The sequence below is a fragment of the Podarcis raffonei genome, chromosome 11, assembly GCF_027172205.1.
Source record: "Podarcis raffonei isolate rPodRaf1 chromosome 11, rPodRaf1.pri, whole genome shotgun sequence".
NCBI classification, from domain to species: Eukaryota; Metazoa; Chordata; class Lepidosauria; order Squamata; family Lacertidae; genus Podarcis; species Podarcis raffonei.
Genome location: NC_070612.1, coordinates 21,845,012 through 21,863,968, shown reverse-complemented (window position 1 = coordinate 21,863,968; position 18,957 = coordinate 21,845,012). Strand labels below are relative to the sequence as shown.

General features: G+C 41.9%; 1 protein-coding gene across 1 annotated transcript in view; it reads right to left on the bottom strand.

Annotated features, from left to right (window-relative positions):
* Positions 1-18,957, bottom strand: part of ITGA1 (integrin subunit alpha 1) — a 72,267-nt gene that overhangs the window by 39,575 nt on the left and 13,735 nt on the right. The window contains exons 2-9 of the mRNA XM_053407661.1: positions 15,147-15,267; positions 14,613-14,725; positions 12,127-12,215; positions 10,988-11,102; positions 6,289-6,416; positions 2,883-3,031; positions 1,621-1,771; positions 477-642 (exon numbers count right to left, since the gene is read on the bottom strand). Coding sequence (XP_053263636.1) covers positions 477-642; positions 1,621-1,771; positions 2,883-3,031; positions 6,289-6,416; positions 10,988-11,102; positions 12,127-12,215; positions 14,613-14,725; positions 15,147-15,267 — 1,032 coding nt within the window. The remainder of the gene's footprint in view (positions 1-476; positions 643-1,620; positions 1,772-2,882; positions 3,032-6,288; positions 6,417-10,987; positions 11,103-12,126; positions 12,216-14,612; positions 14,726-15,146; positions 15,268-18,957) is intronic.

Sequence of the window (18,957 nt, the reverse complement as noted above, 5' to 3'; positions counted from 1 at the left end):
ACCAACTAGCCTAAGAACAGTCATTGAATCTGTGGCAGAAAACCCCTGTGTCATCTTCCCTACTAGCTGAAGTCTGTCTGGGGCTGATGGGACTTGTAGTCCAAAACAAAGAGTTTTTAGCCAATGTTGAATCCTGCTGCCACATCATGAAAGTTCAAATGGACCGAATGGACCATTGGTCACAGGATTGGCCAAGACACTGTGCAACATGAGGCAGATGCTTCAAACCGCCTAATGGTAGGACCAGCTCTGATTAGTCTGACCTCATGCCGCAATTGTTATTTTATTTTATTCCTGAAAAATGAAAAAAGGGAATTTCACTGTTGACCCTGGAGTGAAAAGAAGATGAATTCCAGAATTGCCCTTTCTTGATTCAACTGCATAATGGAAAACTCCAGCAGCAGGAAACCATTTCTCCCTCATGAATATAATGCATGAACACATTCAAATTAAAGAAAAGAGGCAACCAAACATACCTTCCAGAGCAAATATTCTCTCTCCAAGAGCTTCAACAATAGTAAGCAGGGCCAATTCATCCGAGACATTGAAGAAATGCTTTTCTGTTGGCTCACTTGCAATCGATTTTATTTCCTCAACCAATTTTTCAGTGCTTAGGTTGCCTCTGTTGTAGTGGCCAAGAATCTATGGCATTTCCAAAAAGACATGCTAGTGTTGCAAGGTTTCAAAAAGACATTCCTGTAGCTCACAAGTGGTACCACATGGAAAACTGAAGAAGCAAATACAGGAACCATTGCCTTGGGAGATCGCTTAGCCATGGATGTTATATAACTATATAAATTGCCCTGCTGTGACCAGCCCAGACAGAAATACCACTCAAGTCTGCACCTGGCCTGTGGAGATCAGCAATCAGGTTGCACGATGGAGAAAGTCTGGGAGGCTCCCATCACTGAACCTTCTGCTGGGATATGTGTTCTTGGTAGATGCCTGGCTATGCCATCTGTTGATATTGACCATGATCTAGAGAGCACTGTCCAAGGTTGCAAAGCCAACCATATTGTACCATTATTGCTTCACTGGCCATTGTAATTTTGAGAAACAATATACCCCAGCAAGGAAAAGCTTTGTGGGTGCCAAATACGTGATTGTACAAGGGGAGCTGGCCATTTAACATAAGAAGAACCTGATGGATCAGGCCAACAGCCCATCTAGTCTAGCATCCTTGTCTCACTGTGGCCAACCAGATGCCTATGGAAATCATCCATAAGATCTATATTATAGAAATGTGCTACATGGATTTATTATGGTGGGAACTGGGAGAAGCCCAAAGCTAAACATATCCATTTCCCAAGGAGGAGCTAAGCTTTGCCAAACAGATCTCCTTGGCCATTATCTCTATTCACACCCAAACAAAGAGAATCAAACTTATGTGCACAGTTTGTACAAGTCCTCCCTCACTTAGCTCTTCATCTGCAAAGTGAAGAAAATAATTTAGATCTACCTTGTATGTGGTATGAATTACTGAGATGATGTAGGCAAAGTGCTACATCATTATTCTGAAAAGATGGTCATGCAGCTAATGCAGCATGTTTCCAGATAAATTTGAGGAGAATGGAAAGAGAAAATTCTATGGATCTTTAGGCTCCTGAAAGTGCCACTTACAGCAATCGAAAATCTCTGTATATTTTCTTCTTCGCAATCTTCAATCACTTTCTTTAATCGATAGTTGTCGTGAGATTCTCCATCTGTCACAACTACCATGACTTTCTGGACCCCTGGGCGTGCTCCACGAGCTTCTGTAAAAGCTTCTTTCCTAAACAGTCAGAGAAAGAGAGTGATGCAAAAGAGAAAAGGAGCTGCAGGCATTCTCCCAGCTAACGGCTGTAACCAATTATAAGCAGCAAGTACCAAACTAAGCAGGATCAATAGCAGCTAGTATAACATGCAATAAGTAATAAAGCCTAATACTACATCTGGGGACACAGGTGGCACTAGGACTTGCCGATCAGTAGGTCGGCGGTTTGAATGCCCGCGACGGGGTAAGCTCCCATTGCTTGGTCCCTGCTCCTGCCAACCTAGCAGTTCGAAAGCACGTCAAAGTGCAAGTAGATAAATAGGTACCGCTCCGGCGGGAAGGTAAACGGCGTTTCCGTGCACTGCTCTGGTTCGCCAGAAGTGGCTTAGTCATGCTGGCCACATGACCCGGAAGCTGTATGCCGGCTCCCTTGGCCAATAAAGCGAGATGAGCGCCGCAACCCCAGAGTCGGTCATGACTGGACCTAATGGTCAGGGGTCCCCTTACCTTTAATACTACATCTGTAGAACCAAGAACCAATAGAATTATATTGGCTGAACCAGAGTCTCCACAATCGGGATGACTAACCTGTTGCCCTTTGGTGTAGTTGGACTCCCAACTTCCATCAGCCCCAGCCAGCATGACCACTGGTCAGGGATGATGGGAGTTGTAGTCTAGAAACCTCTGGAAGATCACAGTCTCCCCATCATTGGGTTGGGGTGTTTGATTTGGGTTAAAATCCTTGCTCATACATGAAGCTCACTGGGTCAGTCACCCTTCCTTACCCACTTTGTATTATGAAGAATGGTAAACAAATGTTCTAAATAAGTAAACTTGGAGTTATATCCAACAAAGTCATCCCATTTGTGCAAGTACTTCCACTTGTGGATCAGAATTTTCCCTCCCCCTTCCTTTCACCACAGTCCTCCAGATCCTGCAACCCTCCTTTCAGGCAGATAGGCCAAGTTAATTCCAGCATCACAGGACCACATTACAAATATTAACTTGCACAAAACCAACTTGTAAATTGGTGACAATTGGCGAGCATATGAAAAACCAACATGGTAGCTCATGGGGGCTGGTATAGCATCTTAACCTTGATAAATATTGCACTGCATGCAGTACTTACCTTGCTGTGTCAATTCCAAGCGCTGTCATGGTTTGGCGTCCTCCCCGCTGACCAATTTTCTTTGCTGCAACAAGCACTTCTTCCGTAGTTGTATATGTATTGAGGTTAAATTCATGGGTGACATTTTCTCCATATTGAACAATCCCAACCTATAACACATAACGTCTGCTAAAGTAAGCATTGCAATGATGGAAGAAAAAGAAGACGAAGACGAAGACGAAGACGAAGACGAAGAAGAAGAAGAAGAAGAAGAAGAAGAAGAAGAAGAAGAAGAAGTTGGTTTTTTGTACCTCACCCATCTGCCTGGGTTGCTCCAGCCATTCTGGGTGGCTTCCAACAGAATATACAAAAACACAATAGAACCATTCTTGGCACCTGCTCTGAAAATGGGGGGTGGGGGAGAGAAGGAGTCACACAGTGGCAGTCTGCATGCATCTCCTTCTCCTGCCCTCCAAGCTGCATGCTTTATGCAAATGCCCTCCAACATTTCTCTGATGAAAATAGGGACGTCCCACTCCGTAATAATATTTTTTTTTCCAAAAATTTTAATTGATTTTCCAAAAATTCAAAACAAACAAACATACATACATACATACATACATACATACATCCTGTTTAAATCTTGGTAACATTATTAAGTGACTTCCTCAAATCCCCTTGGTTGAATTTCATTATATATCATTTTAACAGTTTTCCAAAATCGGTTTTCTCAAAAAAAGAACTTGATCACTTAACATCTTTCATTCTTTCTAATTTATCTTTAAACATCTTGAATCTGTAATGATAATTTTAATATTTATACCCCACACATCTTACTGGGCTGCTTGCCCAGCCAACTTATATAAAAACACAATAAAACATTAAACATAAAAAACCTTCCCTATACAGGATTGCCTTCAGGCGGCTCAGGGTTCGGATATCTCCATACCCTCCAACATTTCTCCAATGAAAATAGGGACATCCTAAGGAAAAGTGGGACATTCTGAGATCAAATCAGAAACCGGGATGGCTTCTCTAAATCAGGGATTGTGGCGATCACACACAGGGTCCCCGGACGTTTGACGGTCAATTGACCCTGTGCCACCACTGTGATTGCTTTCTTCGCTGCCACCACCCCGCTTCTTTAAATGCAGGTTTCAGTTTATTTTTCTCTTGTCAGTTTCTTAATCTTAGTTCCTAACAACTCCAAACTGATTATCCCAACTATCTATCTGACTCCCCCTAACAATTCCTCTCACTCTCTCACAATACAACTTGACCAACCCACTGCCTATTCCTCCCTCTTCCCTCTTCCTTCTCCAATTCCCAAACCTCAACTCTCAACTCCCAAACCTCAACTGACTTTCAAAACCTCCCACTCTAACTTTTACTCCCCCCTTGCATTCTCACTGGCCAATCACATCACACTCATTTTAACCCTTTCCTTATGACCCACCTAGGAGGCAAACACCACAGGGATGTCCCTGGAAAATAGGGACACTTGGAGGGTCCCAACTAAAGAAGTGCAAGGCCTTCAAATCAAGGCCACTGCAGAGCACCAGATTGGGCCCCGAATGGGGTTGTGCAGAGCCCATATCTATGAGCTTATAGTGGGTTCCTCTTGCTTTCTGCTCAAGACAGAGAAGCCATCTAAAATGCGAAAACTGATCCACACTTGGCAAAAGCTTCCTAATGGAAAACCTGTTCTGGGTAGGACATTAGCATGGATCATACTTGTAACAAATCCTTACATATCCATCACATGAACACATGGCAGGAAGTCGCTGCTGGTGGCAGCTGATCCCTTGCGCTTTTGGCAGCATAGTTGCACATGTGCGTGCTCATCAAACGCACACTGTACGCGAAGTCCCTTAATTTCCCCAACTTCGCTTATAAAAGAAACATGAAACAGAAAAGAAAGAAAGATAAACAACTCTCTCCCCACTCTCTTTCTTCATCTCCACTTGCTTTGATGTTATGGGAGGTTCTTGACTAGAGGTGATCTGTGCAACGTTCCATTAGCATATTTCAAGTTTATGTTTGCCTTCGATATTTTGAGTACACGCCGCTCAGTTGTGGGGTGAAAATGCACCTTGATTTGGCATATTTATCTGTTCCTCATCTATTATTAAAAGCCCTGTAACACTGACAGATTGAATATCAATAAGGCCTCTACAGGTTTTATCTAATCGTATTCTTTTATAGCCGGGCCAGTTTGCATTTTTAGTTTAGGCTTTGCAGATGTGCTTCCCAATCAGTTTTATAACCCATCTCTTTTTAGTAAAAAACATCTTTGTTTACTGGCACTCACTGGTGCCATTTGAACCAAAGAATGTAAACGGAAGCACAGGTGTTTTACGGTTGCAAAAATTAAAATAATGATACCACAGTTATTACTGCGATTATATAGTTTCACCTGAAGGAAACATGAAAACCACAGTTATGAAAATAAAATGTTAGTATGACACTTCATAGTTATTTTATTACAAATCTGAAACTCCTGGTGCAAGTTGCAGTCATTCCAACCTCTACCCTTGACTATGAGGTTTCTGTTTCAGGTGTGACATGCCTTTACAAATGTGTTACAGCTAGAAGAAAAAGGAAGCAGGCTGAAGACCGGGGTGCAGGAAATGAGAAGGGGTAAATTCACATTATGACTGCAGAAAAGAAATTAGATACAAAGATTCTTCCTCCACCAGTTATACTAGAATTCAGGATTGCGTGAACCAGTAACAAAAAAGTAGTAGTTTTGAGACCCACAACACATAACCTTTGTTCTGGTGTTTACTGAGATCTTTGTTTCTATGTACTCAAATTTTGCGTTGACACCTTTTTTAGGTTTTGTTTTTTAAAAGAAAGGTGGCTAAAAATGTAAATAACAACACAAATTCAGTAAAGGGGCTAGATGAATCTCTCTAGGAAAAGAGATCCAGACCCTGGGTGTAGCCACTGAAAAGGCCCTCTTCTAAGTCCTCACCATGTACCTTAGATAGAGGTAGGACATAGGCTGCCGAATATTGGAGAAAAGTGTCCTTCAGGTCGGTGAAGGATATTTTCAGCCATAACAAACACTTTTAATAGCATTATCATAAGGACTCCCCTCCCTCTCCTCTTCTCTCCCAAAACAGATTTGAGGGGCTGGAAGGAGAGGGAGAGGAAGTTCTGTTGCATAAGCAGAAGTCCTTGCGCTAATGACACGACTTCATTGGATACAACCCTATATGCCTGGAACATAAATATCATTGGTTATCTAGCTTACAGTGTTATGCTGCATATTTTTAGCTAGAAATTTAACAAATACTCAGAAGTAAGCTTCATCAAGTCCATTGAAACTTACTTCCAGATAAGTAGATTCAGGACTTCAGCCTTACTCTTTTCCCTTCACCCCCAATCAAAAACGGAAGACAAAACGTGTTTTTCGCCATACCTGTGTCTCTTTGGGGCCTATGTCCATATTTCTCAGCAGGCTGTCCAAGAAAGCAGTGACACTTTCCCATGGGTAAATACTGTTGGAGCCATCAAGAACAATAACAATGTCCAGCTGGGTCTTGCATTCTGCAATGTGAATTGTTGGATCTTAAAGAAGTGCCCCAATGCATCAGGAGGAAATTAATAAGGCCTTAAAAAAAATCTAAACTAAATCTTAGCTGGCACTCTCAATACTTTACTTGCAAGGACCCCTCCCCTTTACTTTCAGCAGAAATTACTTTTAGGTAAATATGCTGAAATCACAGGCTGCAACATTTAATTGTTCGGTCTTGATGGCGTTACTTACACAGTACCTCTTCTGCATCCATTGACATTTCTTCCTCTGGAGATAATTTATACAACTGAGACTTGCTGAGACTCTAAATGGGAACTCTGAAAGCAGGAGTATAGGGAGGAAACCTGCGGCCTTCCAGGTCTTATTGGGCTTCAACTTCCATCACCCCCGAGTACTGGCTGTGTTAACTGGGGCTGATGGGAGTTGGCATCCAAAAACATCTGGAAGGTCACAGGTTTCCCATCCCAGAGCTAACGAATAAGAAGATCCTCAGTTGTTGACCTTTAAAGTCAGTGCAGAGCAGCCTGGGAAGCCTTGTTGCTGGCCAAGAGCATTCGGATGACAAAGGTGAGTAGAAAAGTTAATATCCCATTTTCCTGATAGATTATATTCTGATGCATGTCACTGTGTGCAATAATCGTGACATGCACGCTTGCCAACCAGATAGTGGACATACAGCTGAGGGTGGCATTTAGTGGTACATAGAAGAGGATACTTCTGTTGGGATGTCTCTAAGGCAGTGGAAGTGTGAACCCAGACACTTTGGCAGTGGCACACTATGCTACTTGAACTGTGTTGCAGGCAGAGGGAACAGCTGGCCTTATCCCTAATGCACTACAGCTCAGGATTTCATTGGCATTCCAAATGAGAAACTACCCAGTTCACACTTTTTGAGCCAATATGTGAACTGAAGCAGAGCTACCCTTTGAAATTCACACTTCCCCAAATTTTGTGACGCTATTTTGCAGCCAAATAATGTGCTCACAAATGTGTATATGAGGGAATGTTTGCATAAAAACACATACATTTTGTGTGTGTGTGGGGGGGGGGAGAAACCAAGACAAACACAAAACTGCAAAGGTGATGTTGGCATCTGACTGTTTTGGCAGTAGATCAGCAAGGATTCTGACTCCCAGTTCTTTCAGGAAGGGCATTTTACACTAGTGATCATCCTCAATAGATAGTTCAGATGTTTTACACTTGCCACAAGTTTTTCAGTTGCTGGCTATCCCAGAGCATGTGATTATGCACATAAATAAAACACGTGATCCAAGTTGCTGTTACTGGCTGGCTGAAATGTTTGTGATTTCCAATAGAAAGGATGCCTCCAAGATCACAGGAATTGCAGCAACTAATAACATCCAGCATTTCCTGGCTCTCACGTACTTTGACATGTGCAAAAATGTCTGGGATGGGTCACATATGTCAGGGGGGTGCGAGGTATGCAACATTCAAAGTGGCCCTAAGTCAAGAAAACAACTGTTCTGGCTTCCTCAGTTATGACTCAGACAAAACCAAAGAAATATGGTTAGTCTGGCATTACTTATAATTGTCCTCAGCCAGGGAGCAAGAAGAAGAATTTGGAGAAAGGAGAAGCAAAACCATATGTTCCCACAGCATGCTCTCTGGGAAACGGATCATAAAGTAATTCTGAAAGCAAGACAGTGCATTTCTTCAATGGGATCTACCTCTGGGAATCAATATAAATAATGGAATGCCATCAAAAAAACAGTAGGATAGATTGGTAATGTGTTAAACATCTTGACCGGCAGACCAGTCAAGTCACATACTGGAAAGGTCCAGGAGAAACCTAAAAACCTCTCTAGTAGTGTAGGGTTTATATGAGTGGGATCTGAAATGTACTGTTGCAGGATGAAGTACCATTGTTTAGGATTCCAGCCACTCCAATCTAGCGCCACCTGTGAATTCCTCCACCTCCAACATTCAGTCAGAGTTCCATGGCCATTGAGTATGCCCATTCCCAAAGAGATTCTTTTGGGTCCTCGCTAGGAATGGATGGAACTGTCAATTTTTGTTTCTTTCATTTTCTCATTTTTTTTCCAATCTAAAGTTCAGTGTTTCACATCGGTTCCTGATTTTTTTTCTCTTGTTCCCAAGAAAATTCACCAGTATTTTACTGGGAATTTCTCCTAAAATAGAAATGTCTGCATCCTGTTTTGCCCAGCACATTTTTCCAAAGCAGTTCCCCCTACAACAGGCATCCGCAAACTTGGCCCTCCAGATGTTTTGGGACCACAACTCCCATCATCCCTAGCTAACAGGCCCAGTGGTCAGGTGTTATGTACTGAGTTGAATAGGATCCAAACTGCAGCAGTCTGATTGGTCCTAGAACAATAGGATCCAAAAGGCAGCAGTCTGATTGGTCCTAGAACAATAGGATTCAGAATGCAGCAGTCTGATTGGTCCTAGAACAATGCAGCAGTATGATTGGTTGGCAGGAACTACCCAATCATGCTCCAGATAGAAGTGAATCCACAACCTGATTGGCTTACAGTAGAATTCCGGAATTAGCCAATCATGTGCAGCCCATTGTGTAAATAATGTATATAAAGCAGATACTTTGAGGGGACTTTCATTCATTCCTCCTCACCACTATGAGCTGAATAAAGAGCATGAAATCACTTTGCGACTCGGAGTATACTTCATCAGGGATGATGGGAATTGTAGTTCCAAAACATCTGGAGGGCCAAATTTGGGGATGCCTGCCCTACAATAATGCATTTTTGTATTTATTTATTTCTTACTAAAATATCTGTTTTCATGGACATTTTGCTCCATTATATGCCTTTTTGTACACACTGCTTGGCTTGAGAACCGCACCTCAAAATTCAGGCAAATGCAAATTTCCAAAGATGGCTGTGTTTTGGTTCCAAATTTCTTCCCCATTCCTAATCCTCACCTAGCATTTTCTTTCAAAGGTTTCACATCTCTCTGCAAAGTTTGGGGTTCCCCCAAGCCTGCTTGATATCTTATTTTGTGCATGGGGTGCCCTTTTGGCAACAAAACCAATGACGCTGACAGCCTGAACATCAGAAATAGATAGAATGAGAATGCAGTGGCAGCCGCCAGGCCATTTTATGCAAAAATACTGCAGCTTGTGGAATGCCTTCCCAAGGGAAGCTTGCCTGGCCCCTTGTGAAGATGCCATTTCAGTGTCTGGCGCAGACATTTTCCCAGGCCTTTGAATTATTTGAAGCTGTTGAGAACTAACATGTTTATTATGCTCTGTTGGGTTTTATGTGCTGCATTCCACTGCTGTTTTAAATTGTTGCTGTACTGTAAATTAGTATTGTATCATTATTATATATATTCTGGACTTTTTCTCTTATAAGTTGCCCTGCTACCTGGTGGCAAAAGTGTGGTATATAAATCTTAGGAACAAAAAATGTAAAAGCTTCCTTTGAGATATAGCTATGATGTTTCATGATGGGTGAGTTATAGCAGCTGAAAATATGTATTTGCCGTCTAGTCCAGCTTTCTAGATAGAATCACATGTCTTTCTATGGACTACTGTCAAGGGAAAAGGTGGGTACTACTACTACTACTACTACTACTACTACTACTAATGGTAGATAAGGTAAAGGTAAAAGACCCTTGGACGGTTAAGTCCAGTCAAGAGCGACTATGGGGTTGCGGCATTCATCTCGCTTTCAGGCCGAGGGAGCCGGCGTTTGTCCACAGATAGCTTTCTGGGTCATGTGGCCAGCATGACTAAACTGCTTCTGGCACAACGTAACACCGTGACAGAAATCAGAGCACACAGAAATGCCGTTTACCTTCCTGCCACAGTGGTACCTATTTATCTACTTGCACTGGCGTGCTTTCGAACTGCTAGGTTGGCAGGAGCTGGGACAGAGCAACGGGAGCTCACTCCATTGCAGGGATTCGAACCACCGACCTTCTTATCACCCAAATGCACACAATTGCACCAGAACCAATTTGTTCTGTAAGCACAAGGATTTCTACTTCTGCAACAGAACTTACGTTCTCCTTTTGCTCCTGCACCCTCCCCAAATCTGCTCCAGGGGAGTGGGGAAAACCCCAGATGAGATTTAGGGGACACATGGGAGTAGGAGAGGCAGTGGAAGTTCCATTTTGCAAGCAGAAATCTTTGAACTGATGGAACAAGTGAGTTAGACACTGCCCCTTGTTTTTGAGGGAGTTTTATTCTGGGATCTAAACTTGAGGAGGACCTCTCGCACTCCAGATATCAAACAATAGTCAAGAAAACAAGTTTATGAGGGCATTTGTCTTCTTAATCTAAAGAGGCACTCAGTTCACTGTGACTACATAAAGATTATTTTTAGCCTGATCTTTGCTCATGACATAGCATCCCAAACTCTGTTTATGCTAAGCAGCAGCCAGAAGCAGCAAGCAGTTAGGTAATATACAGACAATGATAACATTTACTTAACTTGGTAATGCTGGTGGCCTTGAAAAATAGTTTCTGCCTTTTGCTATGCTTCGGTTTCTGCCTTTTGCTGCCTTCTGTGTATACATTTGTCTCCCTCGGTGCTCAATAATTTCAGCACGTAGAAGAGCAGCACTCTCATATACATACCTTGTACAGATGGGGCGATGGAGTTTACAACCTCAAAAGTGGAGCTGACATTGGAGCAGATACCAGTGGTGTAATGTAAGCGCCCACATTTGTAAGCATAAAGAGGCCCACATGCCTTAAGTAAAGGAGAAAAAGGTTACAGTTTAAACAAGTCCGCTTACTTTATAATAATTCAAGGTCTGGGGATATCACAAAATGGCAGTGAAAACACATGGCAACACCAGTGTGATGCCACATTAAGGATCATGTCGTTGCTTCAGTGCTATGATTTATATATCCTTATGTGAACCACTTTGAGTTCTTCTGGTGATGAAAAATGGTATATGAAAACATAAAATAAATGTAATTGCGAGGCAGAGATGACCTTAACTACAGCTGGACTGGCTAATAGACAACCCATGAATCAGATCTGTTCCCCATAACAATTTGTGAAAATAAAATTAATTTTAAAAATATATATACAAAATTTGGAACCCTCTTATCTCTACCAGATTTTTATAAGGGAAACACAACCAGCAACATTATATAAAAACTCAACTTGTAAGAAACAGATGTTCTATGCTTTGAGTTGTATCTGCCTCACTCAGACTGACCCACTGAAGTCAACAGACCTGCTAGGCTAGCTTATTAATATGCACAAGGAAACAAATTTGTATCACACAGTTAACCCTGGGCTGGGGGACCACGCAGAGGTGACAAAGGGGGCAGGGGGAAGAGAGTATTGGTGAAAATTGCCTCTTTCCAATATTTTTTTTGCAGAAACTCTATTGGATCCAAGCCCATGCTGCAAAGAGAAGGGACATTTCTTTAAGTTGAATGACCCCCTCCATTAATAGAAGGACTCTGCTGGTCCAAGCCATTATATAAACACATCTACGAAATATTTTGGAAAGCAGTTTTCTGGTTGTGGTGCATTTGGGTACTTCTTAAGATACTGTAACAAGGTTTTGTCTGTGGGTTCATGAGATCAAGGAGTAGATTTTCATCTATACGTCTATACAGTTGGACACCATTTTGAATAAATATGGCAGACTGAACATTTCAAAACTGCCCTGATTTCCCCCCGCTCAAAATTGCCAAGCAATGCTGGGTATGAGGCTGCTGGTCACTTGTTTCCTTAAAATACTTTATTCATTCACCAGAAATCCTCCATTTGGGTTAGTCACTAAAGTTGCTCCAAGGGTCATGTTCTCCTTTACTTCCGCAACGTGAGGAATGGAGATGTCATCTATAAATAGATCAGAAATGTAAAATATGTGGAAACGTGCAAGCAAGACGTTAAATCATGTAGCAGTTTCTCTAAACTAAAACACCCAACCTTTTATATATAAAACACAGTCTTTTTCTGTTCCCCTTCCTCCTCCCTCTTGATTCAGATTCTGATGAACAAGTCAAAGGCCTGGCCCTCATCCCAGAAACTTTGTCTGGGACACTGCTTCACATAGTTTTCTTGATCCTCAAAGAGGATGTCAAAACAGCAATGCAGTGACAGAAGGAGACAAGCATTCACATACATTACAAATGAGAACAAATCAAACCTTTCCAACTCCTCTCTTGTAAAACTACTAAATTATTTGATAGGATATTAAAAGGTCAGCAGCATTCGTGACAGTTCAATGGGTAGAAAGGTGAAATAGTTATTGGACAGGAAATGTATTGGAATTCACACCGGTCCCCCTATTAGTAAGTTGACTCATGTAAGGACACACTTAAGTACGATTGTTTAATTGTACGTTGAAATGGAAAATAACTGTGTGTGTACTGCTAGAGGGATAAAATGGAAACATCTATTGAGCTGAACAAAATCTCGCAGAGCGCCTAACAGGTTAATTATTGACCGTTAATGTATCTCTGCTGCTCTGACACAAGGTGTTTAACTTAAGTCACATGAAAAAGACTGAAGTTCAGCCCTATGCATATGTTAATCTGTGAGCATCCATTTTGTGTGAGTCTTTGTTCTCAATCCACGGAAGAGGGTGGTGTGCTAATGACATTATGTCCAGGAGAAAACAGCCTCCAGGCTAATGGAATCTGGGATGGAGAGCCAGAGCTTTGATTTCAGCTCTGGATAGAATAAATTCGTATTTCTAAGATGTTCAGCCTGTGCTGGGCCCACATATATTATGCAACTATCTGGCTGTCATATGGGTTGGACTCAACGACATCATACCCAGAGGAGACCCATTGAAATGGACCCCACTTAGTCATGATCATTAAAATTAAGAGTAGGACTTAGTAAGAATTAGTTGATTGGCACCCCATGTTTTGGCGGGAGCAGTCTGAAAGCATAGTAAGCAATCTGCCTTTTGAGCCTCCACAAGAGTTGATTCAGATTTCACTCTAGAGCCAGGTATGTATAAAGGTGTCAAAAAGTTTTTTTTTAAAAAAAACCCAAAACACTTGCTCCTGCTTTTATGTATAACGGTGCAGTCATAAAAGTCCTGTGAAGTCGGGACTGTCAACAGCTTTGCAAACGTTCCAGAAAAGAAACAGGCAGCAATTTAATGTATGATTTGAAAACTAAGAGGCCTGCCTGATAGCTAAACGTTTTTCACACTCTGGAAGAAAGGCCAAAGTAGTTAGTATAGAATGGTGCAGCAGGACTGTCAACAGGGTACAGAGCATATTACACTTCTATGCAAAGATCTGCATTGGCTGAGCAAGGTGTTACTATTTGTATATAAACCCCTTAACAGCTTAGGACTAGTTTACTTAAAAGATCGCCTTACACCATACGTACCCACTGGACTGATCTGATATGTTGAAGTGGCACTTTTACAACTTCCATATAATATTCTTTCTGCACTTGCAGGGAATCGATCTTTTAGTATGGTGTCACCTATGCTCTGGAACTCCCTGCCCGTTAGTATTAAGCGAGAACTTTCAGTGTTCTGTTTTCACTGAACCTCATCAGGATTCTGCAAAAACTGAAACTAAACTTTGCCAAAGTGCTTCTCCCAGCTGCCCGTGAGAAGTAAGGGGAACACACAAGCCCAAAGCTTTGCTCAGGCTTGTTTCAGCAGTTGTGTGCAGTATTAAGGTAAGGTTTAGCATGTTGTTTACAGAAACTAAAGTAAGGATCTAACAAAGGGAGAGCAAAATGCACGAACCACAAAATGTCTTGTTTATACTGTGTGTATCTCATAGAGACTAGTTCAAGGCCTGCTTATTTTTCTCCACACTATTGTATTCAGGTGCTTGAATGTAAGGAGGCACATTAGTTTTAACACTGCAGCATCATGGAGATGTTCCTCTGTAATCTTAGCTGCGTTTATCCCCAAGCTACCCCATTCCACAAATTGCTCTGGTTCATCCCATATAATGCTTTGCTTTGTACTTTTTCACAACGTCAGATAATCTGCATGTGTATGGGAAAATGACAAGGTGCAAACCGGCCTTAAAAACAAACATGGGCCTGCATGAGAGAGGAAACATTCACATCATATTTTACATGTAGTGATGCACATGAGAATATTTTCCATGGATAAATATAGATCGAGGAAGAATGCCATACGTGACGCAACCCTGCGATGCTGCAGAGAATTACAAAGAAAATACAGACAAGGTCTTAAACATTCCTATGTTGGATCTACTCCAAATTTCTGCCAGCCACTTACATTCTTACCTGGTAAGTTTAGTTTTACACATGGCAAACCATGGCCCTGTCCCACAGGGCATTTATAAACATCACCTGTTTTCTTCTGAGGTTGGCCAGCTAAAGGAGAACCAATAAGCACCCTGAAAAAACAAAAAAAGAGCCTGTCATCTTTTCAATATAGCAGGTAATTTTACTGTTGTTCCCTATAAAGCAGGAACAGGGAGTCCGTGGTCTTGAAGATATTTCTGGACTGCAACTCCTTAGCTTCATATATATATATTGTGTCACAATGGAAGTAATTTTAATGTGGCTTTAAATATTTTAATATGTGTGGGGCTGTTGTTTTACGTTTACATACTGTTAACAGCTCTGGTTTTGCTCAGATGAAGAACAGTGTATAAATAGGTTAAATAAAATGAAATAAATGTGATCAGTTGCACAGAACAAATAATATGCAGAGCTAAGTTCCCAGAGTAAAACATAGGTGAGAAAGGTTTATGTTTATGTATGTGTGTGTATGTTTTTCTGGCAGGGGAAGAATCCCAAAAAACCAAAATTTACCATTTTCCTTCTTCATTTTCAAACTGTTGAACAGTGTATCCAAACATATCTTCCACTGGGCCACTGAAGGTCATTGTATCTTTCACATCAACATTGAACGACAGAACAAGATGCAGCAGCACTGTGTAAAAGAAAAGAAAAATGTAGGGGAGAGAATATGAATCACCGTGACTCCACTGTTGGGGTCAATGTCTGAACACCAGTTCCTGGGAATTACAAGTAGAGAGGGGGCTGTTGTGCTCATGTCCTGCTTGGTGGCTTCCCACAGTCATCGTAGTCACAGCTGGCCACCATGAGAGCAGGATATGGAACCAGATGACACATGGTGTGTTCAGTGTATGTGCAAATGTGATTACTCTGCCTTTCTGACAGCCTATGGCCAGTTTTATCGAGTGGCTAGACCAGGGTGGTCCAACATTGCATACCAAGTGGGCTGCAAGAGTATTTCAACATGGAACCTGTGGGCTGCACACTGCCTTGTCGTGTCGGAAGGGGGGAAGCGAGTCCAAAATTTGGTGTCCGCACCAACCTTCATGCTGTCTTCCCAAAGCTGGCTAAGTGAGGGCATGTCTGAGTCCTATAACTTTTCTACCTCCTTCTCAAAGCTGGGAAAGCACTAACTAGGCTTTGGAAGGAAGATGAAGGACTTTAGGACTGTCAGAGCCCTTACATCCCTTTCCCAAAGCCCAGTGCTTCATTTACCCAGTGGGAAAACAGCATGAGGCTGGGGCGGGGAGGGGCTTGATGGGAGAAGCTCAGCATCATAGGTTTCCAAGGATTGATCCAAGTGGAACAAAGTAAGACCACACTGCCTAACATGGTGTTTTATCTAAACAACAGACTCTGTTCTTCAGTGGCTACCTTCCTCAACCTGGTGCCCTCCAGATGTTTTGCACGGCAACTCTTACAATCTTCAAATGATGGCCTTGCTGATTAAAGAAGAAGACTTTGGATTTGATATCCCGCTTTATCACTACCGGAAGGAGTCTCAAAGCAGCTAACATTCTCCTTCCCCTTCCTTCCCCACAACAAACACTCTGTGAGGTGAGTCGGGCTGAAGCACTTCAAAGAAGTGTGACTAGCCCAAGGTCACCCAGCAGCTGCATGTGGAGGAGCGGAGATGCGGACCCAGTTCACCATATTACGAGTCTATCGCTCTTAACCACAATACCACACTGGTTCTCTGGGGTTGTAGTGCAAAACTTCTAGAGGACTACAGGATCTTCAAGTAAAGGCTAAGAGTCAAAGGGCCCTGTCTTATGTAAGCCAAAATAAAATGAAGAAGAGATGCAAAAGGAGTATGATCACGTTTATTTTGCTCCTCCCTTTACTTTTAATGGGCCTTGTAATGAAGGTGTTTCTTGTAGGTTATGTTTTCTGGAGAAGAAGAGTGCATCTCATAAAAAGTTGTTGATAATTAAGTGATGCTAGGATTCACAATGCATTTTATGAGGCCATGATCAAGCTTTCCAGTGCCTTTTACAGTAGTTGAAGTCGATAAAAAGAACAGAATTATTGCTTGTAAAAGTCTCGTTGCTTCCATTAGTGCTCTTATGATCCCCAGAAAATAGCAAAAAAGTAGTTTTAAAAGTTAATGTCAGTAAAGGAGAGAGGAAGAGACGTTTTGTTGGCTCTGCTCTTTTGACCAATAAATAAAAGGAAAATGAATCACACTGCTGTGTTATTTACTGTATTCTCTAACAAAATACTTTCAGGTGGCAGCCCGCTAGAAGGCTGTAGAAGTAAAAACCCGAATGCAAAGAAAACTATTGTCATTAGAGAGAAAAAGCCACTGAAAAAGTGAAGTCTCTTGTTGTTACTTATATATTATTGCCAACTAATTTTCCCCAAGCACCAATGCTTATGCAGCCAAAACAAGATGGAAGCATCGGCAAATTTGGGGTATTCTTAAGGTGTTCAGAAATACACACATATATATTTGAAGAAATCCCCTTGGGGTAGAGCTTCCAAAACAGCTGCATAAGAACTTAATGGCATGAGATGTTGAGACACCACATGGGGAACTGTCAAAAGGGTGAGAGGAGGCAATGGATTTGAGCAACCTGAAGGGCGAAGAAAAGACAATGATATAAAAAGGGGAGAGGAACTTATCTCCATGCCTGGATAGGGAATTTCCTGCTTCATACTGAAAAACTATTGTTCCCAGGGATAAAAGATAGGGCCGTCTGCAATTGTCAGCTGGGCAACAGTGTGTCCACCCAGGGACATCTGCAGGATTTTTATTTTTTAGCAACAGTAATGAATTGGTCCATCTAACAGTGTTGTTTGCACTAGCTCAACCCAACTACTCAGTCGCAAACAGGATATTCCTAACACTACCTGGAAATGCTAGGGATTGAACCTGGGACTTTGTGCATGTGTAACAGATATTGTACTACTGAGCTCTGGCCTTCTCCTGTACACTAAATCTACTCCTTCATTGTTACACCTGGCATCCACACATCTCCTAAACACTGAAACCATTAATTCTTCTTCCAGTCCTTAACTGCACCACTGATACAATCAACTTCACAGCACACTGCAGTTCCGGGGGGGGGGGGGGGCGGGGGGGCGGGATGCTCAACATGCAATAATGCAACAGCAAGCATTTCTGTGTTGTCACATATTACTCTAACCCCAGCTTTCCTCCAGCAAAATGTACATCACATACAGAATATGTGCATTTTTCAGAGCTCTTATAACCCCCACTGTGGCAATTACACAGGGTCCCTGGACGTTTAACGGTCTATTGATCCCTGTGCCACCACTGTGCTCGCTTCCCCGCTGCCACCAACCAGTTACTCTCTGGTAAAACACTGAGTCCAGACAGTTGTTAAAAGTGAACCAAAAAACCAAGTTTATTATACAAACATTAACAAGTTTATGGTTTCTCAGATAATATTCCTGTCAGTATCTTAACTTTAGTTTCTTTACCAGACTGTCTGACTGACTCTTCTTAACAAATTCTCTCCCTCACTCACACCAGACTAGCCCAACCCACAGACTTATCTTCTGTCTCTTCTAACTCCAGTCTGTCTTCTCTACCACCCTAACTCTTAACTCCTCCAAAAACCCTCTGTGCTTAAACCTTATACGCTGTTAACTCTGCCCCCTGGGGTTCCCATTGGTTAGTCATTTTACAGTAAGTTAATCCTTTCCTTATGAAACCAGTATGATGTCACACACCTAGGAGGGCAAATGCCACACCCACTCTCTCAAAATGCTGCAACTGAAATTCATATGGCAATTAATTTCATTTGTGACTAAACACCAGTATTTCAGGTAAAACCTTATACAAATCTTTCAGTTTTCTAGCTCAGAATTCAAATCTGCCAATTCCCCCGCCCCCAAGACCATAAAAGAACTTTTGTTTAAGCTTCTCTGTCTTAATCTTTAACCTTTGCAGAATAATAAACTAAGATTCTGGAGAATTTCCAGTAAACTATACAAAAGAATTAGAATGCTGTTTGTAAAAAAGTAGACAACTGTCTACTAGAGCAAAACAGAGCTAAGGATGTTGCAGATGACTCAGATTTCATAATTAATACTTGTTCAGATCCAACACTAGGCTTTGTTCAAATACAGCAAATAATGGGAATTCAAACCCAGGGCACCTTAATTCTAATTCATCTCAACCTAAGAGTCTGTTGCATAAACCCAGTGGCCTGTGTAGTACAGCCTCCTATCTTCACAGTTACTGAACGGATGCCTGTGGCAAACCTGCAGGCAGAAACAGAGCACAAGAGCACTCTCCTCTCCTGTGGTGTCAAGCAACTGGTAAAAGGCACTAGGTCATACTGCCCTGGTATAC